Here is a 27553-nt window from a genome sequence, read left to right as displayed (position 1 = left end):
ATCCTTTTCTTGTTTTTGATTAAAGTATAAGAATTAGGAATATTTTTCAAATATCATTTATAGTTTTTTTGCAAACCATCCCTGAGTAATAGGCCTGGAATTTAAGTGCAAAGGTAAATGACCCCCTAAAGGTTTAAAAAACTGACCCTTAGATTTTTATAAAAATAATTGCTGAATGTCGAAAACATTATTTTCTGTGAGATGAAAATAGTTTGAAGCCAATATTTTAAAAAGATTTTTATTAAAAAGTAAATTTTTACTAAATTTTTATTATTGCTTTTTAGGTTTTCATTTTTTATACAAAAAACTGTCTGTTCAATTTTTCTAAAAGTGTTACTGAATATTTAAAACACTATTTCCTATAAAATAAAATTTGTTTGGAGCCATAATCTTACATTTTTGAAAAGATATTTGCATCGAAAATTATATAAGGCTCAATTTTTAAAAACTTTTAGTAATGTTTTGTTTAAGTCCTTATTTTTTGTAAAAAACTATCACTTTAATTTTTTCTCAAATTTTAAATAAATGTTGAAAACATTATTTTTTAAAAGATAAAATTAGTTAAAAGCCAATATCTCAATATTTTGAAAAGTATTTGAGTCGAAAACCAATTTTTACCAACTTTAGGTAATATTATTTTGTTGTTTTTATTTTTTTATAGAAAAAGCTAGCAATTCAATTTTTCTCAAAAATTTATATTAAAAACTTTATTTTCCGTTGCTCGAAATGATTTTGGAGTAAAAAACTTGTTTTTTGTTCGTAATGTTTTCGAGGTGAAAAATATTTTTTTTTTCAGTTTTTTTGATATATTTTCGTTTTGTATCACGTTAATTTAAAATTTAATGATCTTAAATATCTCACACATGTAAGCTTAATATATTATTTATCTGAGATTTTGTCTTTAAGAGGCTGTTTTGGGGGAAAATTAATTGTTCGGAAAATATCAGAATTTTTAGCGAAAGAACCTAGCGGCTTTTTTTTAATAATAACTTACAGGGGTTAATAATACTCTTAATATCTTTAAAATTTAAACATGGCTTGAGGTTTGGGAAAATAGGAAAGGATTCCAGAGGAGATACTGGTGCACTTTGGTCTTACAATGTTGAATATCAAAATGGTAAAGGAAGACAGAGTTAAGTAAAGTATTTCGTATTCTCGATGTACGGGTTATTTAAGAATATATTTGCTTGACACTACCGTCGAAATTGAGCTTAAAGATCATTTGTAGAAGTGGCAATACTTCTGTCTACGTCTCACCATACCTAGTGTAAAGGTAAATCGATGTAAACTTTGTTACACACAATAGAACAAAATAAATAAATTAGGTGGCGCAACAGTCCATAAAGATCCAGGGCCTAGTGACTTACAACTCTCAACCATTCCTGTGTGCGAGTACTGTTGGCAGGGATAGAGAAACCTACTGTTTTAAGCCAAATTAGAAGGACTAATTTGAGAAAGCATTTTTCATTACAAGAATTAGTCTTGGATAATTGTCAATTCCGCGCAAGAGGCAGTACCCGTGAAAAAAGTTAGGTGGCATAGGCAGGAATTGAACCCAAGACTCCTTGCATGTCAGTCCAACGCACTAACCATCACGGTTCGGGTACTAATCACACACTCAATAGTACGCTCCATCAAATAGTCCCTCCATTAAAAGAGTTTCCTAAGGTCTGGGCAACTCTTCTTCTAGAAGATAAAAAATGGAGGGACAACGTAAGATAGTGTTCTTTCCCCTCTCTTCTGGAACGTGGTGGTAAATGAAATCCTAACTGGTCTGGATGAAGAGGGTTTCAGAGTTATTGTCTATAGGGATGACGATATAGCGGTTTCAGGAAAGCATCTTAACACCTTAAAAGAACTCTTACAAAATGCCTTAGACAGACTTATACTTGGCTCATCGGTGTGGACTGGGTGTTAACAAACACACAAAACCAAATCCTATTTTTGAGGAAATACAAAATTCCATTTGCCCTCGCTATATTTAAGGAATCCAATTAAAGTTCTCAGACGAGGCTATGACTGGTTCTTATTTTACACAGAAAAACTGAATTAGAAACAAGAAAGAGTCAAAAAAGATACTGTAGCTCTCTAAACGACTGAAATTAAGTCTCTTATTTGGCATTCCCAATCATTGTAGCGTGTTTCAGTCAAAACTTTTAACGATAAAAAAGTATTGCCTATATTAAAGAAATCGCGATATCAACATTTACTTACTTACTTACTTATGTCCTCAGACCTGTAAAGTCAGATGGGAACCCCTTAAGTGGCATATGGCCTCTACTACGCCTACGTGCCATCGTGTATAGTTTCCGGAGATGTGTTTCAGCTCCCTCCAACTCTTGCCGGTCTTCCAGCTCTTCTTCCTTCTTGTGTGAGCGGATTCCACTGCATTGCTTGGCCTGGAATGCAGTCGTTACCTCTTCGAAGCTTATGTTCTTACTTACTTTTTCGTATTATACATTCTATAGGTTTCTGACTTGTCCTTCTATGAAGGACCATTTGAAATACGGTTTGGCAAGAAAATCCTTAGGATGTAAGGAAAACATCTATTCACGAAGGTTTGCAACTTTCTTGTTATGGCTGAAGTAACCAAGTGCTGCACCCATAAAGAAGCACAGATTCAACATTTATGCGGCACAGTGGTAGGTTTGTTCTTAAGCCGATAAAGTTATTCCTCCAAATTTTCGGCAGAATACCGAACGCAATTTTTGCTTAGCCGATGTGGCAGATGACGTCTTGTTCGGTCCCTTCTTCGATGGAAACGATACTTCCAAAGTATTAAAAGTTCTTTATTTTTTTCACCGGTTGGGAGAAAAATTTATTTGAGAGGATTACGGCTTCCGAGACTGCTTATTTTTGTTTTGTCGGAATTAATTTTCAGTTTCTCTCTCCACACTAGTTGTCATTTGATGGAGATCCAATGAGAGAGTAAGCAAACATGCTTTAAATAGGATGTCAAAGTCCATTGGATTCTCCGCTACCTGACAGAGCTGAGCGCAGTGCATCGCTTATCAGCAACAAAAATAATATTGGTGACAGAATACAGCCCTGTCTGACTCCTCTACGGATGTCAAAATCAAAATCATCTGATAACCTACCAGAACATGACACTGAGATCCATAATAGTTTGCTTTAATAATAGCAATTAGTTTTTCTGGGATGCCTCTCCTCCGCGAAGCTTACCAGATTTAGTGCCCGTTAATGCTATCTAAGGCCTACTCGAAGTCGATAAAAAGCAGGTGTAGTGGTGATCGATATTCAACACACTGTTCAATAATGATCCGCGGGGTGTTGATATGATCAACACAGGAGGATCCAGTGCGGAAACCTGCTTGTTCGGCATCGAGTGTGGCCTTAAGGTGTTCTCTGATACGTCCAGTCTTCTTTTATGAGCGGATGAAGCAGTTCGCTTGATGACGTTGGCGCTGCTTGTAATTGCCCTGCGGCAATTCCATCAAGTCCTACCGCTTTGTTGATCTTAAGTGCTTTAATTGCAGCAACGATCTCATCTTTACTGGTAGGTGTAATGCGGTGTGGATTCGGGGATTAGTTTTTTTCAGGCGCTTCAGAAGGTATCGGCTGCACGTTGTTTGCAAACGCTCGGTTTAAAACCAAGGAAAATTGTTCTTTCAACCTTCTGACTTGCTCATACACCGAACATATCAACATTTGATATGCGTATTTTCTCAGATAGTCAAGCCGCTATTAAATCTCTGGACTCTGTCTCTAAAAACTCTAACTAAAAGTCTATAACTGTCAATTTTCTCAAATGGAGACGGCAAAACAGTTTAATATTCATTTTTTTCTCGACTCGAGCTGGGCTATAGAGACATTCCAGGGAATTGTAAGGCATTTGAACTCGCCAAAACTGGTACAGTAAAACCCATTCTACGACTAATGCTAATGCAAGACGGTATGAAGAAAGCAAACATCAGGTGGAATAACGTCACCACGTGTCAGGTCACAGAAAACATCCGGGCTACACTAGTTTTAAAGATTCTTGCTATCTCGATAATTGGTGTCATAACCGTGCATTGTCTGATAGGAAAGCACGCCACGCAGCTAGGCGTATGACTTTAGCAGAAGCTGTATTAATGAGAAAGTGTAGGAAACAGTTCTTCACCTCCTCTTTACATATCGTGCTCTAGCTCAATAGCTCAAGAATTACCTAGTACAATTCTTCTCTAACTATCTAAATGAACTCTCTCATATTACTTTAATCAGTCATTAACTTTTCGTAAGGAACTCAAACTGGTTTGATTGAGCTTAGAAGATAGCCTCAAGATTTATGTGGTATCGCAGTGGACCATTAAGCTGGCCTAAGTGTGTCCTATCCTTAACCTAACCTCTATTGCTTAAGATTTTCAAAAATTATTTTTAGATCAAATATCCATAAGAAACTTGTTTTATTGGCACCTGGCCAAATATGAGAGTTACATTCAAGTTTTGAGGCAAGTAAATGAAGGCTTTGTATATAAAAGCCAGTTCGGTAGCTGTAAAAAATATCTTGCACCGTAAATAGAAATATCCAAAAGCTTATTAATAGAAAATTCCATACAAAAAAGAATAATTACAGCTTAAAATATCAAATGTTCAAACCTAAAAATATATCCTGCAGGGATTTTTGAATTTCTAAAACTGTATAACTAGTTACGAAAATAATAAAAGTATACAATAGAGTTCTCCAAAATTCAATTTAATTTTTTGAACTTCAACTAAATTAAGAGTAAATGGTAATGCCAAAAGTAACGAAATATCATTTTGACTACCAACCATCCATAAACAAAATTAAAAGGGGGGAAAAATCGAAGTCTTCATTGAAGTCCCTGTTAAAAGTTATATTTCGCAAATGGTTGTGAACTTCAAGGGATGTATTTTTTAAGCAGGAGGCAATTCAATTGTTATTCTATAAAAACAATCTTGGCATACAGTTTAAATTAACATAATTGATTTGCTGTATTCAATCAGCTTCATTTAAAAAGAATATTTCAGGGAAATGTTATCCTTTTTTAAAAGTAAATTTAACTTCCTGTCATTTTTACTTATTCAGATGAATGTCATTCTTCATGTATCTATGTGTTTACATAAAGTTTTCTCCAAATACCTCAAATTCTTGAATCAATAATTTAATCCAGATTTGTCTACTTGATCTTCTGTTTGTAAACATAATTTTCAACATCCTTATCACATATCCTGGGAAAAGTTTTTTTTTTAAACAAATATTCAAATTCGAACTCCCCAAAATAACTTTGACGTTTATAGCCAAAACCGCATAAATAAACAGTTTGATTCAAATGATTGAGTTATGTAAATTGTTTTGAAAGTTTTGAAAAGCCTTAAAAAACAAACACCCACGCAGAAAAGAAAACATGGAGCCTCATTGTCTGTCTGAAAACACACAAAAAAGGATATCTACCATTTATAACTTCATTCATGAATGTTGTGTGAAACTTTTTCTCACAAAAAATAAAATAAACTGATAGCTTGTCACCTGGATGTTTAATATTTATTTGTACATATATTTTATTTCAACTTAAAAGCTGTCAACGAGATAAGATCAATCTTTAACTTACCTATACTCGGGTGATGGACATCCCTGTGCCACGCACAATAAGACAGCACCTTCGTCTTGTGACACAGCTACGTGTGAGGTATGTTCTACGACACTCGGTGATATGATCCCACGATGAGCTTAAGGTTAAAAATGAAATGCCAAAACAGCAAACAAAAAATTAGATTATTCATATTTCAATTTTTTTGTTAAATTAAAATTTTCTCATTTTCTCCAACACACGCACACACAAAAAAAAATAAAAACCCCAAAGGTGTCCTTAGCAGAGATAAGACCTCACTCAAAATTGGAAAGATACACCAAGTTGTCAGGAGACGATATATCATACAAGCCCATCAACACAAAAAATAAAAACAATAACCCCTAAGCGGTAAGCAGGTCCTTTCAAAACAATGTATAATATATGCAGAGACATTCTTGACGGGAAACAGGACTTAAGAGTTAGGATAACTAGAACACAAACACACACACATAAATTCAGACTCAGGCATATTATGGTAAAGCAAAGCACGACGATGACGGAGACAACGACAACGACGCTAACGCAACAGAGTACTTAATGCATCTCGTATAGGTTTATGTACATATTCATATATGTTATGTGTATTGTATATCCTTTATCCCAATCCCAATCCGAATCCCAAGTGCGCTCGCATACAATTAATACTCGAAATATAGATAGGGAAATGTAGTTTTGGAGTGTTGCGCAAACATTTAACATGACCAGGACCACATTGCAATTATTCAATTCAGAAGTGGGATTGCTCTACTTATATGACAGGAGAGTAATTTAATATCGTCTACTTTGTTCCAGGAAATATCCTTTGGGTTTCGTGATGATGGTGGATGACGGTCGGTGGTGGAGGTAATGCATGCAGTATATGGTTATGGTGAGTGAGAATGAGAATGAGAATGAGACCTAAGTGCCCAGACAATATTTGTGGGTCGGGTTTTGTGTTCTTGTGACATAGATGGATTCAATTTAATCTCAAAAATGTTGCATAAACCTTAAGGTTTCGTTTCGTTTCAAAAGAAACATAAAGTATAAATCCTTTATACAAAATGTTCTAAAGTGTATGTGTCAAAAAATAAAAAAACAAAATAAAGTAAAGAACAACATATGAACACAACAAAAGAGGGATTTTTGAAATTTTGATAGAGAAGAATGATGACATTGTATATTTGGGTTATATCCTGAAACGTCTAAAGTAAGATTTAAAGTGTGAACAAATACAAATTCATGATGATGATGATGAAAGGGAGATGATTGGTGAATTGTTCACCTAGAAATTGTGTTCAACAACCGAGATGACTGATTTATATAGAAAATAGTTTTTTTTTTAATTTCTAAAAATAAATTGTCCAAGTTGAGAAGATTTCGGGCAAAATAAAGGTTATTCAATCAGGGCGAGTAGATGTTGAAATTGGATAAAACAAGCTGTGTGTGAGGTATTAACAAAATTATGTATTTATTTGTAAGTCGCAAGTATACCATTAAGTGTGGAATATGACACAACTCAAATGCCCGCCTCGGCTTCTTACGGTGACACGGATCCGAGTGGTCCAATTTTCAATGACTCTTCCGCATTTGAGCGATGGCCTTTATGTTATGTTCACTTTAAGGGCATCGGTCGATTGTGGTTTATTTGCACAGACCTGCGACTTCAAGAAACCAAACAGGAAAAAGTCTATCGGGGTCAAATCGCATTACCTTGGTGGCTATTCACATTACCCCTGTGAGAGATAACTTTACCCTCAAATCGTTAATGGAAAATGTCAATCGTAGCGTATGCTGTGTGGTACGTAGCGCCTTCCTGCTGGAAATACATGTTGTGATTCATTGCTGTACACTTTTACGGATCGCGGTGATATTCTCGGCCGATCTTGCGTTCCTTGAACGTACGCTGATTGTTTACTGAATCTTTCGTCTCAAATTTGACCACCAAACGTTAAAAAGTCATCTGTGAGGGGCCACCACGTCTACCGTAAAATGGGAGCAATGCATGTAACATTTGCGTTATCATTTAACGTGATGTTCAATCGTATAACTTACCATAATGACTTGGCATAAGCAACATAATATTAAACAAAAGATTTGACAGATGTCACCAAAAACAAAATGGTCTCCACGGGGCTCCAAAATCTACCTGTGCCAATTGAAAAACCCTTTAGAAGCAAATTATACTTCAAATCAATAGTTAAATAAAATGCACGACTGGGTCGCACGAACTTGCTACTGTATGCAAAAAGTCTGTTTAAAAAAGTTCTTATATAAGATTTTAAAATATATCTGTAAAATAAGTTTGTCTTCAAAGATATAAATGCCATTTGATTAGTAAAAAAAGCAGCAATTCATCCACACAACTCATCCTAGGACATTTCATCCCGCAAATGAAATATACTTGTAACCGTACTTAACGAAAACAATTGTCTATATATTCAACTATTTCGTTCAATTGGATAGCGTTATTTCAATTTCATGTTAAGAGAACCAGAATGAAAAGTAAATTATCTGAAGATAAGCAAGAGGAAGAAAATGTGTGTTTAAATTGTAATGCGATCACCTATTGATTGTGTAGTTAGGTAGGTGTCTAAAACGAACATAGAATAGTTCACTTCGCGTGCTCAGCTTTATGCAGATAGATAGATAAAGACATGTTTATGATAGTGAAAGAATGTCATTGGTAGGTATCCTTCTTTCCTACAAGTTTTCAGCGCAAACATGAAGTTATTCCGTTCAGTTTATTTTTTTCGTTAAAGTTCAAGAAATTGCTATTCCTGTGTTGGTTACAGTCAGGTTCTTGTGCGTTTTGAATTTTAGTTATGAAGTGACACGTAAGCAGTAGTTGTAGAGGTTGTATACGTTTCTTTAACTAGTACTAAGTATTTATTTTTTTATATAATCGAAAGGAAGTAAAATATGTGTTAAAAAACCTTATTCTTAAAGAACTATATTTTAAAAACTTATATACAAAAGTACCAAGATAATACTTCTTGCTAGACACTTTAAAATAGATTGTTGATTAAACATATCATAATCGTTTCACGGCCATAGTTGGTATTTACAATAGTTATAGTTATAAAAATACATAAATTGTACCAAATGCATTAATTTAGATAAAAGATAGGATTGTAATTAAAATTTTGTCAAAATAATTTACTAAAAATATAAATAATAAATTAAAATAATTAAAAAAAATATTTTAAGATTCAAAATTTTACCTGAAAAATAAGTTTGTCTTCAAAAATTTAAATGCCATTTTATAAATCAAAAAACCGTTGATTTTTCAATTTTTTTTTTTGAAAATCGTTAGAGCGGTTTTTTTTTAAATTAATTTTTTATATATAAAATTTTTCCATTTTCTTCTAAAAATATTTTTGGTATGCAGTTGCATAGACATTAAAAATATACGCTATGCATTCGAATTTTGTTAAAAAATGTTTACCCGTTTTTGAGATATCGAATTTTGAAAAAAAAAATTTCAATATTTTTTTAAAAATCCAAACAATAAAAAAATGCACTTTTGATAATGAAATATTGTTAAGGCAATATAAGACCTTATTCAAAAAAAAAATTATTGAAATCGGTTGATAAGTTGCTGAGATAATTAAAAAACAAAATAACGGTTCTATGGGCGGTACCATTCCTGAGCAATACAAAAATATGTTTTTCTTATTAAAAGAAGCAGAGTTAAAAAATAAAATTTTAGAGAAAATTTAAAAAAAATCTATCGGTTTGTTTTTGAGAAAATTCAAATTTTCGTTTTTTGACCAAAAAAATTGTATGGGAGCCACTGTTAGTTTTGATCTTAAAAAAAAAATGAAAAAAACGCCTAACGCGAATCTGCTCAAAACCCTAATATCCAAGTTTGACCCCAATCGGCCCAATAGTTTAGGCTGTAGGAGCGTGGACAGACAGACAAAACCGACCGGACGAAATCGCGGGACCCACTTTTTTCGACTTGTCTACCATCGTAATATCATGTTTGATTAAAATCTCGAGTTCGAAATTTTGCACGAATGCAAAACTTGCCATATAGTTCCTATATGTAGCGAGTAAAAATTGTTTTTATTTAAATGAAAGAAATAAGTGGAAAAATCACTAAGAAGACTAAATTGATTCTTTTCCCATAAAAAAGAATTTGTCATACAAATTTACAATTTTTTGTAGAAATTTTAGACCTTAAAAAATCTAATCTCAAAAGCAAATTGATGAACAACAAAATTAATTTATTATTTGTAGATAGGAAGAAAAATAGAGTTGATGAGAAAATATCACATTCGTGCGGTACGGCTGGAAAATAAGTCTCTTCACTTCAAGATCAGTTGTATGTTACACTCAGGAGTAAAATAATGTTTAGAAGAACTGATAAAACCGTTGTAAACTAAGTTTTGCAAAGATGTTGGAATGAAAAATTTTTAAATTCAAAAACTCCTCTTAGAAAACTTAGTAATCATGTGTGCTGTGTGAACCTAGTGAAATGAGTAAGAGACTAAAGACATTCTGTACTTTAAGTTTTATATTTTTTGTAGAACACTGAGATAAATTCAAAATACAGCTGGTGCAAGTATTGAAGCTGACGACCTACTGCAACGAAAAATTTTTGGTGAATGGGTTCTTGGAAAGTTGGCCGAAGATTAACTTTTTTACGGAAAAATTTTCCTCGGCGACGAAGCTTATTTTTGGCTCAATGGGTACGTAAATAAGCAGAATTGTCGATTTTGGAGTTAATATCAGCCAGAAACATTGCAAGAGCTACGAATGCATTCGGAAAAACTCACAGCTTGGTACGGTTTATGGGCTTGTGGCATTATTGGACCTTACTTCTTCAAAGATGATGCGAATCGTAACGTAACTGTGATAGGTGAGCATTTTTGTGAGATGATATCCAACTTCTTTTTTGCCCAAAATGCAAGAGCTTGACCTGCATGACATGTGGTTTCAAGAAGACGGTGCCATACAGTACGCGCAACAATTAACTTATTGAGAGGCAAGTTCGGTGAACATTTTATTTCACGTTCGGGACCGGTCAATTGGACACCTAGATCGTGCGATTTAACTATTTTTGAATATGTTTTGTGGGGCTTCAATTGACGCAGGAAGATAAAATTGAAGCATTCTTGAGATACCGGCCGAAATGTTGGAAAGAGTATGACAAAATTAGACAAAGCGGATGGACCATTCGAGGCACAGTCAAAGTCGACATTAGCATGAAATAATCTTCAAACATTAAATTATATTGACCGTACTATTGATTTTAATAAAGGTTTCATGAAAAAAATATTAAAATTTGTCTAGGGGGTTGTACCGACCCCCAAAATTTTGACAAATTGATATTTTTATACTTTTTTTCCCTTCCTTTATTTCGGTTCCTGAGCTAGTATTAATATAAAATATTAACTTTTTGATCTTATTAGGTTTAGAACATATTTGATGTTTTGATTGGCATGCAACAATACGTTTCCAGCGGTTTCAAATTTATAAGATTTTAAGCTAACAATAGTCCCAATATGTGACCAAAATTAATTTTTTTTTAATTTTTGGCGCATATTGCTATTATCATCATTTTCCTGGAACTTAAAAACACTGCCCTATAAATCTGAAACAATTTGAATTAAAGTTTCTATACCTATCCGATTTTGAAGAAAAATTTGTTTATAAATTTGAGGCCTACCTGGACAAATCACTTAATTTATTGATGTCCTTAAAGGATATGAGTTTTTACCTGTTTGCTATCTGTAAAATACACAACTCAATCCGGTAATAAAGTCAGATTTAAAGTTCAAGGATTTGAAAAGTGAGAGTTTTGTGGACAAATATGGGAAAAATCAAATATATGGTTTATTGAGGAAACGTAGAGGTTTTTCATTCACCTTTTGTTTATGACTAAATGGGTTGTTGAACTCCATAATTTGTAGACTTGATCTTATACAAAAGCCACACTTTGAAGTCCTTGGTATTCATTCGAGATCCTCAACGGGTTGTGTAAAGTGCGTTGTAACAGTTTTAAAAGCAAATTTTGTGATTTTTTTTTAAATTATGAGTTCAAGACGTAGTGGGATTACTTGTGCAATCTTAGGATCATACAAAAAACTAAGGAAAGAGTTAATCAATTACTTAAATCCTGTTTCGAAAGGTGCAATATTGTGAAGCGATACCCCAAAAGCAAACAAAATGAAGAAAGTTCTCATCCATGAAGAGAAGAAATGAAAGGAAAATGGTTATAAGCGGGGTTAACAAGAAAGAAACAAATATCTTGAGGAAACGACAGCAGAGGCAAATTGAAGAGTCAAAGAGGGAAGCAAAAAAATGGTCTACGCAGGAAACGGATATTGTCTCAGGAAACTGCAATGAAGAGTTGGTGCGTGAATCTTCCTCAGAAACACATTCTGTAAAAGACTCATCTTCAACAAACCCCCCTTTGACAGAGGCACCATCGACTTCAAGAGCTTATCGCAATAGATTGATGTTGCCAACACTCAACAGTGACCAAGGTATGTGATCGATACGGTTTATCGACGCTATCTGCTGCTGCTGCTGTAGCTTCTGCTGTTTTGGCTTATGTCAGCTTGGTTTCTTCCAAAGATTCAAAACTTGTTATAGACAAAAATAAGATCCGCCGAGCTGTATCGAAATCACGTAAGGAAACTTTAGAAGATATTGGAGGTATTTGCTATAAAAAGCATTTACTTTGATGAAAGAAAGGACAAGACAGTGATAAATGAGAAAAGAGGGGCGCGTTATCACCGTAAAGAAATTTTTTGAAGAACACATCTCAATTTTGGATGTGACGGAACTGCAACTAACACTGGTTGGAAGGGAGGCGTCGTTCAATATTTAGAGGAGTTCTGGAAGAGACCGCTGCAATGGTGTATTTGCACGCTTCACGCCAATGAGTTACCTCTTCGTCATTTATTCTTGGCATTAGATGGTTGCACTTCGGGTTAAAGAAAATATTCTGGACCTATTGAGAAACAATTAGCTGATTGCGAAAGTAAAACCACCGTGTAAAATTACGCAAATTTTGATACCCCTTTGATAGTGTAGCTCGAAATAAAAATTATTTCATACATCGACGGGACAATCTAGTGTAGAATCCATGTCAATGATGCTAAGGGCGAGGGTAGAACTTCTTCCGCTTAATTATAGGCCACACAGAGATGACCTTCCAATATTGTGCAATATATGTAACACAGCAGAAAGAGGAGACATATTTCACGACTCTCCGTGAAACAAGGCGACATTTCTTCGGTAAAGATACGCTTTCAATGGAACAAGTTCGGAATATATTGAACGAATTGTTAGAGAAGCTATTACTATTTTGTAAAACAGCTCTAAGTTATAAAGATAGAATATTAATTGCTAGCTTCTAATATTTCAAATCCTAAATCATTAGTGATTCATATTATTTTTCTTTAAAAATATTTCTTATTTAAATTTAAAAATTGTTTGTTTATTTTATAAACACTATATCAATCGTCAGACGGCAAACCCACGCCATAAAGATTTTGTAAATGTGAATTGTTATATTCATATGTTGTTAATAAATAAAATCATTTTAATCTTAAAAATCTTAAGGATCTTAAAGATCTTTTTCCTGATTCAAAATTCGCTTCTCTCCTACTTCTTTCCTTTCTTACTAAGAAAGTAAAATCATCTTAAAACTCAATTTTTCTCTTTGCAAAAGGGTTCAATGTTTAGCCCATAACAAAATGGAAAAAGTGCGTGCTAATCGCTTGTTGCTTTCAAGTTTCCTAACTAATATTTTATATTAGTTTATATTTTATAATTAATCATGTTATACTAAGGGTCAAGACCAAGAGCTTCATATGGTTGTTGAAATTTATCGTCTTTCTAACATTTGTTGTTTTACTTCTTAACCTTCAAGTCAAGGTCAAATAGGCTTACCACACCATAATATCTGTACAGCATACATGGATGATTACTCACAAATTAACTTCAAGCGTTAAGTCAAGACGTTTATGTGGTTTACACATGTGACTAAGGGAATTTTTATATTCCTTTTTGTTTACAATGTTTCGCCTTTTATAGCCTAACATCGATAAACAACAAATTGATTTCACATAATACCCAGATGCAGACTCTGTTTATAAAGGCTGAGAAATGATTTATTGATAACATGAGAATTATGTTCACTATATGAGCAACAAACAAGGATATCAATTCCGCATTATGATATATCGACTCAATCATTTTGTTATTCTTCTTGTCGACAAAGACTGTACTGTACTGTATGACTTATAGTACCCGTAAAAGAAACAAATATACAAAATACAAATTCACCTCACGAAATCAATCAATCTGATGTTTGCCTACTTAGTTTCATATCATCTTGAGATGGGGTGGAAAAATATACTTCATCCCCTGGAGAGAAAAACGAACATTCATTCAAACTACACTTAACTTGAAGTAATCATATAAAGATCCCTGATGTAATTATTTGTATGTGATTTGGAATTATGAAGACGATTTGAACGCTTCTTTGATTCGATTTATTCTCTGATTAATCAATGGCTATATATTTACTCCTTTATCAACAAGAACCCAAGAATTTTATGATAAGGGTGTTGTTTTTTTTTGTGTGTTGAAATTCTCTTTAAAATACTCTTGCTTCCTAAATACCTTAACAATCTGTTCCAAGAACTTACCTGAAAACAAAACCTTTAGCAAATAATAAATCCTGTATCTATAGTTTTTCAAACCTTAAAGCTATCATCATTGAGAACATCAGGAAGGACATTCATGCGTATGTGTGTGAGAGGTAGTGCATAAAGGTTTATCTAAGCTCTTGCTCTATATATCGTTTTTCTCTGCCTATTGCCCACATGAAATATACATATACATATATGCAAAGTTGACCTGGTTCCAGATTCTAGGATATTTATCATCACAAATGTCCTTTTGCCAACAATAACGCACATAGGTATGGAAATACACAAACACTTCACTTACAAATGCACATAATCGCCTGCAATCTATACGGGGGGACTTTAACTCAAAACTATTATCCTAGGTCCAGGTTTTGGGCTTCCGTTCAAAGGACAACACAAAATTCTACTCACACAAACACATTCATACATAGATACAACGCACGCAAAGAGAGAAAGAGTGGAAGAGAGAATTTGTATATAACTTACCTAGTAGTTCAATGAAATTCACATTTATGATTAGAAGTAACTTACCATTAATCCGTAGCCTAGTTGGAGAACTGACCACAACCTGCCTAGTAAGTCGGTGCATGCTCCGGCACCGAAACGATTGTGATTCATCACTATCCTGCAGATTATGTATAAGCAATTCGCCGGTGGGCAATAAATGAAATTTCCCATCTGTGGAATATAAATACAGAGTAAAATGTCTCCATTAGTAAAACAAATTCTTGGCACTTGAGTCAATTCTATGTTTGTATATATATGAATAACGAATTTATATATATTAACACATCAATACAATTTATAAGTTTTATTATATCCTGCCAAAAATATATGTGCCAATGCTTTCATCGAAAATTAAACTAAAATTTTGTTTATTATTTGTGGTATTATATATTTTATTAAAATACATTTTATTTGTGAAAATTTATAAACTAGGTAAAGTTGTATATTTTGATTAAATATTGAAACATGTCCTTTTTTGGCTATGAATATTTTTTGTTAAAGATCTTAAAAGTTGGCGTTGGTTCTCTCTTGTCACTTAAACAATATAAATGTGGCCAATTTAACGAAATGAAAAGGAAAAAAACGCTTCTTGAAAGTCTTCATTTCTACAGAATTTAGAATTTAAGTAGATAAGATTAAATTAGATTGGTTTTATTTAAACATACATTTTTAACAATTATTTGGGTACTACAATCAATATGATTGTTGTATAAAATCGGTAAGTCGTCGCTGTGAGGAATAAAGTTCAGTTTGAGTAGTTCTCCTTCTCTAAGCCGGAACATGCCCGGAATTTGTTCGATGGTATATTTTTCGTGGAAGTAATTTCTTTGCAGGAGATCGTATTCTAGTCTACTGTAAATCATGCGTTGAAGTTTGCTTTTGGCTTGCTCTGTGTATTGTTTTCTTAAGACTTTATCCAGACGAGCTATTAGGCGATATAGAGTTTGTTTAAATGCAGCAAGGTTACTATAGTTTAGGTCAACATCCACCTGCTCGGCTAGTTCTATCCAGTCTTTAAACCATCCACTTCGGGATTGCATTGTTTGAGGAACTACTTTCTTTGGGAGACGATAACTTGTGTGTTTTTGTAAATAAAGGCGATAGACCCGTTTCCAACATGATCACGTAGTTTGGCGTATTCGAAGGAAGGTGGAAAATCCGTTTTATGTAAAATCTAAGCACTTTCCACTTGTTCATATTTCTGACCTCACTTAGCTTACACCGAAAAAAAATAACTGATCCCGATACACCTTTGAAGACCCTTCACTGGTATGCGTAATTTCCTTATTATTAAAGCATTGCTACCATGCTACGTTTATAGTTTTTTCGCCTTAACAAGTTTTTCTTACTTACTTACTTAAGATGGCGCTACAGTCCGGGCGGATCTGGGCCTCAACCAACATACGTCTCGCCAGCCAGCTCGGTCGCTAGCTAGCTGTCTCCAGTTTCGCACACCAAGTTGGTTGAGGTCTTCGCCCATCTGAGTGCCCTACCTGAGGACGCGTTCCTCGGCATTGGATTCGAAGACCTTCCGGGCTGGAGCGTTGATGTCCATTCGCTGTACATGACCCAGCCATCTACACCGTTGGACTTTAATTATGCTAACTAGGTCAGAATTTTTCTCTCGAAGCATCCTAAGACGTTCTCATCCTTCTTTGACAGGGTCCAAACCTCAGCGCCATAAATGAGAACCAATATAATCAGTGTCTTATAGATGGTGATTTTAGATGTTAGAGAGAGGACTTTACTTCGCAATTGCCTTCTAAGTCCAAAGAAGAAGCGATTTGCAAGAGTTATTATTATTTGATATCAGCGCTGGTTTCGTTGTCTATGTTAATAGCGGTGCCTAGGTAGACAAAGTCCTCAACTACTTCAAAGTTAAAGCTGTCCATGGTGACGTTTTGTCCAAGACGTCGTGGTTGAATGTCTTTTTTTGATTACAGCCTTCATTGACCACTCTAAGCCCTTCTTCGCTTCCGTCGCAATGCTCAAAAACGCTCCACTGACATCACGCTTTGATCTTCCAATTATGTCAATATGATCTGCGTATGCGAGTAATTGGATGGACCTTTGGAAGATTGTGCCTTTAGTGTTGACGGTCGAGTTTTGAACAATTCTTTCCAGAACGATGTCGAAGAAATCACATGAGAGTGCATCGCCTTGTCTAAAACATTTTTTGACATCAAATGCATCGGTGAGGTCTTTTCCGACCTTAAAAGAGCAGCGTGCATTCTCCATCGTCATTCTGCACAAACGGATAAGTTTGACAGGGATGCCAAAACTAGACATTGCTCTGTAGAGCTCTTCCTTATGGATGCTGTCATACGCGGCTTTAAAATCGATAAAGAGATGGTGGGTATCGATTTGGTGCTCCTGGTTTTTTTCCAAGATCCGCCGTAGTGTGAATATTTGGTCGATAGTGGACTTTCCTGGTCTGAAGCCACACTGATAAGGACCAATCAGGTTGTTGACTAATGGCTTCAGACGTTCACATAATGCGGCAGAGAGGATCTTATACGCAATGTTAAGGAGATTGATGCCTCTGTAGTTGGCGCAGTTTAGAGGGTCTCCTTTCTTATGTATCGGGCATACTATGCTGAGATTCCACTATCGGGCATGCTTTCTTCCGACCATATTTTGCAGATGAGTTGGTGCATGCTCCCTACCAAGTCATCGCCTGCTGCTTTGAATAGTTCGGTTGCGATGCCGTCGGCCCCAGCAGCTTTGTTTGTCTTCAGTTTATAATATATCAATTTTTTTACTTCGTCAAGGTCGGGTAGGCGGAATTGTTGATCTGCGTCGCCGAGGTTGAGTGGTTCTATCTCCCTTACAGCGGAATTCGGTTGGTCATCGCCGTTATATAATTTGGAGAAGCGGTCTTTCCATATTCGCAACATCGAATGCTGTTCTACCCTTGGAGGTTCTTTTAAACTTTTGGTAAAATTAACGAACGTCATTCCTGTTGTGACATTCCTCTAACTCTTCGATAGCACGCTTCTCATGCTCTCTTTTTTCCATCTAAGAAGCCGGTGTTCCTCTCTCCTCTTCTGCTGATAGACCTTGCGAGTAGAACTATTCTTTCTGTGCAGCGCCATTTTATATGCCTCTTGTTTCGCTGCGTGCGCTTGCCGGCATTCTTCGTCAAATCAGGGGTTTCGCCGTGGTGGCCGTGTGAAACCTAGCACTTCAGAAGCGGCATCTCTGATGGCTGCAAGGCAATGTTGCCACTGGTTTTCAAAGCTTAATACAGATAGCATAGATCTCCTTAAGAGGTTACTAGAGATTCGATCGAAAAAAGACATGGCATTCTCTTGCGATTTTAGCCGTCTAACGTCGAAACTTCTTACAGTACCTTGTTTCGGTTTAGACCGTTATATCCGTAGCCGTACCTTGGTAGTGGTCCAACGAGGTAGTGGTCCGAGTCAATGTTGGCCCTGGGAAATTTCGGACATAGTGTTTACTGAAGAAGTGTCATGAGTCGATCTGAATGTGGTCAATCTGGTTGACAGTGGATGATCAGGAGATTTCTATGTCCCCTTCTGGATATTAAGATGTGTGAACTGCGTACTAGCTACCAGAACGTCTCACCCCGCAGCGAAATCAATCAGCCTGAATCCGTTGACGGAGGTGGTGTCGTGCAGGCTGTATCTCCCGAATATGCCTTCAAAGATGTCTTCTCTTCCTAGCTTTGCATTAAAATCTCCTAAGACAATGTTAATGTGATAGCTAGGGCACTGCTCATATGTCTTGTCCAAGAACTTGAAGAATATGTCTTTGGTGTCTTCATCTTTCTCCTCTGTTGGGGCATGCACGCATATTAGGCTTATGTTGGCGAATTTAGCCTTGATGCGGAGTTCCAACAACAAATTCACACCCAAATAGACGCTGTCTTTGTTCTCGGTAGCAGTCGCCATTGTATCGCCATTGCTCGGTCGATCCCATCGCACTTCTTGAATGGCGGTAACAAGTTTGTCAGTGAGATGTTTTTCAATGCTCAAGTTTTTAGTTAAGCAGACTCCTATAGATATTTGTATTTTTTCACCAACTCTACTCTTTTATCAGTTTAGTATGTAATTGCGTACTTGCACCCAATCTTCCTCCGCCATTCTTAAAAACCATACATTTTGATAATTTTTCTAAGCTTTACTTTGAAAACATTCAGACTAAGCTAGAAAATTTCATTTTCACGTCCTTTACATTTCCTGTAATGTAGTTTTATTTTGAACTACAGCAAGAGAATTAAAGTAGGGTAAAAAGAGGTGAATTACGGTTTTAAGAAATTCGTTTGAAAGCCATACGTTTTTTTTTTCAAAAACGTAGACAAATAATTTTGATACATTTTGAGAAACTTGGTTTTACGGTTACGGTTGAAGCTCCATATCTTTTTTATGAATGTTACCATTATTAATTCAGAAATTTTTATTCCCCGATAACTTTACGATTACGGAATTTAAGGATTTGAATGGACTATGGAGCTTTGGAATTGACCTTTTATTTAACATTGATCTAAAAAAAAAAATCTAAAAGTGTTTCGGGTTATTTTCTCACTTCCTAATATGATTTTTTACAAAACTCTTTACTAAACTTAGAGTACTTTTACGGAAGTGTTAAAGATACTTCTTCTTCAAAAACTTTGCTCTTTCGGAATGTTTTCGAAATGAATTATTTTTGGGAAACAAATTCTAAAATAGAAAACACCAAAATAAACAAAATTGTATACTTGAAAAACTTGACCTCTCAGCAAACAGCATTGATTCGAAGAAACTTTGAAGTGCTATAAACTTCTTTACGAGAAAACTTCCGAAAACCGACGACGTTTTTCGTGGATAGTTACCTCAAATATCTGTTGGTAGGAAAATGTTTTTATTTAAGTACCTCTTAAGGAAAAGTTATTTTATTTTTGTTTTATTTTTTATTAAAATAATTTTTAAGCTATGTTTTTAAAAATATTTTAAGTATTGTTAAACATTATTGAAACTTGGACAATGGACAAAGATTATTGTTTTGTAAATAATTCGTGAATTTGAAAACATACTGTTGTTATAGGAAAAAGGATACAAATTAAGTATAACCAGTTTCCGTTTAGTAATTTGTATAAATTTTACAATTCTTCGACTATTTAGATCCCCGGAATCTTGATGTCCATGTGAATATTGCAAGTGTAGAATATGTTGCTCTGACAATTAGATATAATTTTTCTTCCACCCTAACTCACAAACGAGCAAAGATATCAGCTTCAAGGAAATTTTGTATTCTAGCTAGGTAATAACAGGATATGAAAAAGGATGTTTTGAGAAAATCAGAAAGTATTTTTTTAACACCAACAAATTTAATAATTGAACATTTATCATTTTGCAATATCTCACAAATGGCATTTATTTGTTGTTAGAAAAACATTTTTCCGGGGCTTTATTTAAGCTAGATTTTAAGTGGTTTTCTTTTAGACTTAAGAGGTCAATATTATTTTAGAAGTTTTCTAGTAGTACCTATAAGCAGAAGTTTCCAAAGACATTTTTTTATATTATGCGTGCACTAAAGGGGTAATGAATACCCTTATAATGATTAAACACAATGCGAGCAATTAAAAAAGGAGGAGAGGACTAGAAAGGAGAATTCGATTACCATTAATTTTGAAGGTCTGCACATTGTAATGAGTGGGAAATATTGAGTAGGGTAAAGCATTCCACATTCGTGTCGTGCTGCTAAAGAATAAATCTCTGTACTTAACAGCACATCCTAAACTGGGCTAGCAGTACGGGTATCACGGTTGAATTTAAGGGGAGGAATGCAACTGGCTATTTTAATAGAGCAATGTTTCTAAAAGTATCGATGAAAAAATGACAGGCATAAGACTTGCGGAGGCGATGTTCAGGAGAAGCAAATGTCTGGGTAAGAGACCGATCTCCAATCACTATTATAGCTCTTTTTCAATTCTTTCCAGAAGACTCAAGTACGTTATTGAAGCACCAGCCTAAATATGAGATTTATACTCAAGTTTTAGACACATAAATGCTCTGTAAATTATAGCCATATCAAGAGGGTTAACAAAGTTTTTGCATCATCGGAGAAAACCTAAACACTTAGCAGCATTGTTGGCGATGTCAATTATGCAAATATTTATGCAATCTCCTCGATGCAAGTACCACCCATGGATAGTGGCATTTTGGAAAGGTTACGCTTTTGTGAAAGTAGACATCATTGAGTTTTTGAAGCATTAAATTGTACCCGGTTTATGAATCCCCATTGAACAACGTTGTCAAGATCAAAATGAGCTTATTATACGCTGCCTTTGGTAGTCCACATCTAAAGAACAAGGATGAGAATCTAAAAAGCAGACTGTACTGTCATCAGTAAAACAATGTAGTGAGTTAGAAGATTCAGACAAAAGATCATTTATGAATATAAAAAAGAGAGTTGGAGACAAAACGGAGCCCTGGGGCACACCAGCGTTTATATTGTTGATATCAGATTTTAACTCGTCCAATAATATTTTAATTAAATGGTCTGAAAGCACTCAATTAGTTGACAATCATTTGTTGTAAAATAGTTTTGGAAAGAAAAAAAATCCAAATTTTTTAAAACGGGGATATGTAGTGATAACTTGACACCGTGAGTCCAGGCATAAAACAATGATATTCCAAAATGTAACGATGCAATTAATTGTAGCTTTTTTGTTTAAAATTAGTTTTTAAAGTAATTAATTTCTTTCCACAACTAATTTTAAAAAAACTACAATTAATTGCATCGTTACATTTTGGAATATCCTTCACACCTGGACTCAAGGTGTCAAGTTAGGACTAGCTACCCACTTTAAAAAAAAGTTATATTCATTTTTTTTCTTTCCACAACTAATTTTAAACAAAAAAGCTACAATTAACTGCATACTCAGTTTTTTAAATTTCGAAAAATGTAGTGTTAACTTGACAGTCGTTAACATAACCCTGATTTTGAGACATAGGAACTAATTAAAGAAAGACACAATTTAGGTGGCGCAACAGTCCTTGGAGAACCAGGGTCTAATGACTTATAACTCCCAACCTTTCCTATGCGAGTCATGTCAGGTATGGGGGGGACCTTCAGTTTTAATGCCGAATTCGAACGACTTATTTGAGAAAACACTTCTCATGACAGTAATTATTCTTGGAGGATTTGTACATTCCTTGTAAAGAGCAATACCCGTGAAAAAAGTTTTGAGTGGCACAGGCAGGGATTGAACCATCTTGCATCATGACAGTCCTCCACACTAACCATCATGCCACGGGTACTAGGAACTAAGTATGGTAAATTCGTCAATCCGTGTGTTTTTCAAAATATGATAAGATAGTTCCAAAGATCTTTGCATCATTTAGTTGACTTTTGATACAGAGGACTATTGTGGAACGAGCTACAGCCCTTATAGCCATGCTACGTTGATTCCTACCTTTAGTTATTAAACGGTGATTTTTTAAGAGCTTGAGAACTTTTTTTAAAAAAAAAACGCATAAAATTTGCAAAATCTCATCGATTCCTTATTTGAAACGTTAGATTGGTCCATGACATTTTTGAAGATAATTTCATTTAAATGTTGACCGCGGCTGCGTCTTAGGTGGTCCATTCGGAAAGTCCAATTTTGGGTAACTTTTTCGATCATTTCGGCCGGAATAGCCCGAATTTCTTCGGAAATGCTGCCTTCCAAAGCTGGAATAGTTGCTGGCTTATTTGTGTAGACTTTAGACTTGACGTAGCCCCACACAAAATAGTCTAAGGGCGTCAAATCGCATGATCTTGGTCCAGAAATGAGCCTCATCGCTGAACAAAATTTGTCGATAAAAAAGCGGATTTTCTGCCAACTTTTCTATTGCCCATTCACTGAAAATTCGACGTTGTGGCAGATCGTTCGGCTTCAGTTCTTGCACGAGCTGTATTTTATACGGTTTTACACCAAGATGTTTGCGTAAAATCTTCCATGTGGTCGAATAACACAAACTCAATTGCTGCGAACGGCGACGAATCGACATTTCACGGTCTTCAGCAACACTCTCAGAAACAGACGCAATATCCTCTTCTGTACGCACTGTACGCATTCGTGTGGTTGGTTTAATGTCCAATAAAGTAAACTGAGTGCGAAACTTGGTCACAATCGCATTAATTGTTTGCTCACTTGGTCGATTATGTAGACCATAAATCGGACGTAAGGCGCGAAACACATTTCGAACCGAACACTGATTTTGGTAATAAAATTCAATGATTTGCAAGCGTTGCTCGTTAGTAAGTCTATTCATGATGAAATGTCAAAGCATACTGAGCATCTTTCTCTTTGACACCATGTCTGAAATCTCGCATGATCTGTCAAATACTAATGCATGAAAATTTTAACCTCAAAAAAACCACCCTTTAAAAACCAAAGTGTATTGGGTAACTCGTTAGGATTCCAAATAAGATAAGAGAAATAATTGGACCCTGATTGTCTTTTTTGTTGACAAAGTTTAGCCTTATTTTTTCTTGATCCTGTAACATAAATACTTAAAATTCAAGATTATGGCCAATTAATACTAAAAGTGATCAAATGAATTATTAAAATTATTTCTTAAACTAATACAAAGTTTTTTTTAAAAAAACAACAAATATTCTTAAAATGTCAACACAATTAATTTCAGAGTCATTAGAGTTTATAAATCTCTTTCTTTACAATGACAATCTTTGTGTCTCTACTTAAAAGAGTTAATTTTCTAAGTCAACAAAAACCATAATTTAAATTTTAAAGTTTAACGAAGCATTGGCATGGGAACAAACTATATATGTATGTTTTTAATAATGTATAATTTTAAAATGTAGTATATGTATTTATATGTAGATATATGTAAATAAATGTTTACTCTTATGTTACGTACCTCCTTGAAGTGATGGGTAGATGTAGATTGCGGGTTCATGAACCCAGGAGACCACTCGAACTAGTTCCTTAACAAAGGTTGGCACCACACATCGCAGGATAGCTGTGCATCCCCTCGAAGCTGATAGCACTTCGACGTCCACTTTGTAAGCTTGTGCCACCACTGTGAAGTATGCACGTATAAAAAATTCATACATTTTATTACAAACAAATTAAAAAAAGAAGAAAAATTATTAAAAAGGAAAGAAAAAGAAAAACGAGAAGAAGAAAAGACGAACAAGAAAATTAAATTCTATTTTGTTTTGTTTGGTCCTTTTTTATCGTCCTTATCCTTTTTTCTGCGGTAAATGTTAAATTTGTAGCCGCAAAAATGACGACAACTCGTGTGGTTGAATATTTAATGTCATAATTTTACATATTTTAAGTATGTGTTGGGGTATGTGCCTACATAGCACACTAGAGGGCGTTAAAATCTACTCTCTTCTTCTCCATATACTCGAACATTGACGACGATGATGATGACTGTACGACCGACCGACCGACTCGACGCACGGCTGAATGAGCGGCATATTAAGTGTGCCCAGATTTTAAGATTATAATTATGCCATGAATACCCGATGACGTTGAGGTTTTAAGGATGGGAAAGGATATACCTATACATGTACACTCGAGGAGTTAGATGATATAGGCGTGCTATAGGGGTTCGAAAAAGAGATAGTGTTTATGGTAAAGCTATGATTCGATATTGAAATTTTAGTCGGGCACAAAGTCTTCTTTTGCATCTTCTTTTCTCATCGTTGTCGTTGTCGTCTTCTTCGTGGCAGACACTTGACACTTTAATAGCAGGAAAATGAGGAGCAACTACTAGTATAATGTAGGTAGGTAGGGTATATGACGATACGACATCAACGCCAAAGCCACCGCGCCGGCCGCACCGCCCGAGTGAGAAGAAAACAAACTAAATATCTGTATATAAGCGTTATAGGAAGACGTTCAGACTTTATAAACTGTGGCATTAATGCATAAACATCTACACATACCTACCCACAATCTACATACAAAATAAGCAAAAGCTAAAAATTCTGATAGTGCGATGTTCGGTGCTGAATAATAGGAAGTAATTATGGGAAGGAGCATCAGGAGCTTCAAAAATATAGAAAGTAGAAGTTTCTTTTTTTAATATTCTCCTCGTGTTCGTTCTGGAATTTTGTATGGATGGAAGGTTTTTTTTTCTATAACGATGAGGTTGAGGATCAGGAGGTGGTTTTTAAATATATGATTGTTTCAAATTTAGTTGCAGAGATTTAAAGCAGGAAGTGAATTATAGACAAAAGATAAACTTTACGATGTGGGAAAAGTAGTTCAAAACAGTTGACAAGATTAGAAGATGATGGCTTATTCAATTTAAGTGGAAGATCCGCAATGAATTTTACTATTTCTATCTACATAATATTTGAAGTAATCCTACTTAAGACTGAAACATCATTAGCTTTAAAAAAAAGCGAACAGAAAGTAGAGTATAATGAGCTGTTATCTCGTGTAAATTGTGTCAAAGACTTGATTTAAAGAAACTAAATAGGTAATTACCTATTGTCTATATAAGGGCAGTTCTTTATAAGAGTGTTAACTTCAAACGTTTGAAGTTCTGCAAAAGAAGGTGTTTTTAATGATTTTGTTTTTATGGAAATGGCAAGATTGCTGAAATCACTGATATGATGAAGCCTATCGTAGGTATTTGTTTCCTTCTCTTTGATTTTGCAGCATTTTGATCCATGCTCACCGCCACTTTTCTGAAGTTTGCTTTGGAGGACCTAAGCTACAGCAATATTTTCATACTTTGTATTAGCTAAAGCTTTCTTACAAAATCTTTGGCGAGTTCAACGTTCTCTTCCATTGACAAGGCTTAAGCCTTGAGACTTATTGATAGTCACTGCAAATCCCAATCTAAGGCTTTTTAATTGAATTGGCTCATTCGTGGGTTTGACAGAGATTCGCGTTAATAATATATTTTAAGCTCGGAATTTGCCATTTAGAATTATATGTTCGATAAAATTGTTTATACGTTTTTTAATTACTAATCGCGTTCCATTGCACAACCGTGCGTCGTGGTTTTAAATTACCAAGCAAAATTACTCGAGATCCAACCTTCAGTTGTTAATTATGAGGTGGCATGCATGAAGCTGATGCTCATGGGAAAACGGTTTTGCGAAGCGAGTATAGAGCAGCTCAAAAGGTAGTGCAGAGTTGTGTGAGATGAGATGGGAGGGCCAGATTACCATCTGAAGAGGTAACTCAAGGATGCTGTACAAAATCACTAAGGATCTTGTAGGCCAATAAAATATTGTCAACCATCCGGTTCGTGACATGAACAGTAGTCTTTTAGTGTCAATGGAAGATCAGAATACAAATGCAAACGTTAATGCAAATCATCAACTGTCGGAAAAACGTAGATCTACTAAAAGAATTAATATTGGCTCCCCGACCGCGTTACAACTTTGAAAGAACAACAAAGCAGCTGGGCTGGATGGCATACCTGCCGAATTTCTCTAAGCAGACCTTGACTTGGCTGCCGGTTTTTTGTTGCCACTTGTTAAGTCTGTTTGGAAAAACGAAACATTTTCCAGGGAATGGAATGACGGGGTAATCGTCAAGCTACCAAAAAAGGTGATCTTAACAAATGCAATAACTCACGCGGTATCACCATTCTGTCCGTATTTCCAAAGTTAATATCAAGCATCATTCTTGAGGGGATAAAATCTAAGATCGAGTCTACACTCAAGTGACATTAAGCAGAATTTTGCAGTGGTCAATCATGTGTGGACCATATTAACAACGTGCGAATTATTCTTAAAGAATCGTCGGAGTATACTACTCGCCGCTTTACCTCATGTTCGTCAATTTTGAAAATGCCTTCGATCGCGTTAGGCGTGGTGTTATCTGGAGATCGCTTGGTGCTAGAGGCATACCTGATAAAATTATTTTGATAATAAAAGAGTCTTATAACAACGCAAGGTGTTTCGTTTTGCACAATGGACTTGAAGTGTGACAGGGAGTGAGACATGGTGATGTATTGTCACCGATTCTGTTCTTGCTTGCTATTAATGATGTTATGACTGCTGCGGTGGGTGAACACGAGAGACTGGATATCCAATGGCACCAGTAAGAAACATTTACGAACTTTGACTATGCTGAAGACAAAGGCTTAATGGCAAACAGAAATGGAGACCTCAGCCAAATGTGCCACTCTCTTCAACAAAATGGGCAGGTGGCTGGTTTAAGGATTAATGCCAGTAAGACTTAGTTAATGCACACCAGCTGGAACCAACAATATCAGTTATTGTGAGACAAGTGACAGTAGAAGAGGTCACCAGTTCAACAATCTGGGAAGCTATTTGGCACTCGATGGTGGAACGGGCCTGGATATCGCCAATAGAATAAATAAAGCTCGTAGTGCATTCGGAATGCTTTCTAAAGTGTGGAACTCCAGGAAAATAAAGCTCCGTACCGTGATTCGTGCTGTTATATGCCTGTGAAACGTGGAAGTGCTCTGCTAACATCTCGGGAAGGTTGCAAACTTTTGTCAAGCGCCACAAACCATATCTAACATTGAACTTCGGCTCAGGACTGGCCAAACAAAAGTGGATGTTGACATTGCGTATAAACAGTGACGCTGGATTGGCCATACATTTGATGTTGGTCAGACGGCAACATAGCAAAGCAGTGCTTTCAATGGAATCCTCAAGGTAGAAGGCTATGGAGATCATCTGTCATGAAGGAAGCTCGGTTCCAAAACTTGGAGGCATGGTCAAAGTTGAGGTATCGTGCTAGGAATAGAGCGAGATGGAAGGAACTGGTTGCCGCCCTATGCTCCAGGTGGAGTTAAAGTGCTGCTACTAGCAGCTGGAAACGAAGAAGAAGCCTGATTAATCCAA

At 35.4% G+C, this 27553-nt stretch overlaps 1 protein-coding gene across 7 annotated transcripts in view; it reads right to left on the bottom strand.

Annotated features, from left to right (window-relative positions):
- The window catches only part of LOC129945954 (cell adhesion molecule Dscam2), a 297467-nt gene that overhangs the window by 227843 nt on the left and 42071 nt on the right, over positions 1–27553 (bottom strand). For all 7 annotated transcript variants that reach the window (XM_056055941.1, XM_056055945.1, XM_056055944.1 and 4 more), the window contains exons 3-5: positions 23623–23784; positions 14777–14923; positions 5574–5691 (exon numbers count right to left, since the gene is read on the bottom strand). In XM_056055941.1, coding sequence (XP_055911916.1) covers positions 5574–5691; positions 14777–14923; positions 23623–23784 — 427 coding nt within the window. The remainder of the gene's footprint in view (positions 1–5573; positions 5692–14776; positions 14924–23622; positions 23785–27553) is intronic.

This window comes from Eupeodes corollae, chromosome 2, assembly GCF_945859685.1.
Source record: "Eupeodes corollae chromosome 2, idEupCoro1.1, whole genome shotgun sequence".
Taxonomy (NCBI): Eukaryota; Metazoa; Arthropoda; class Insecta; order Diptera; family Syrphidae; genus Eupeodes; species Eupeodes corollae.
This window is presented reverse-complemented; position numbering and strand designations above follow the sequence as displayed.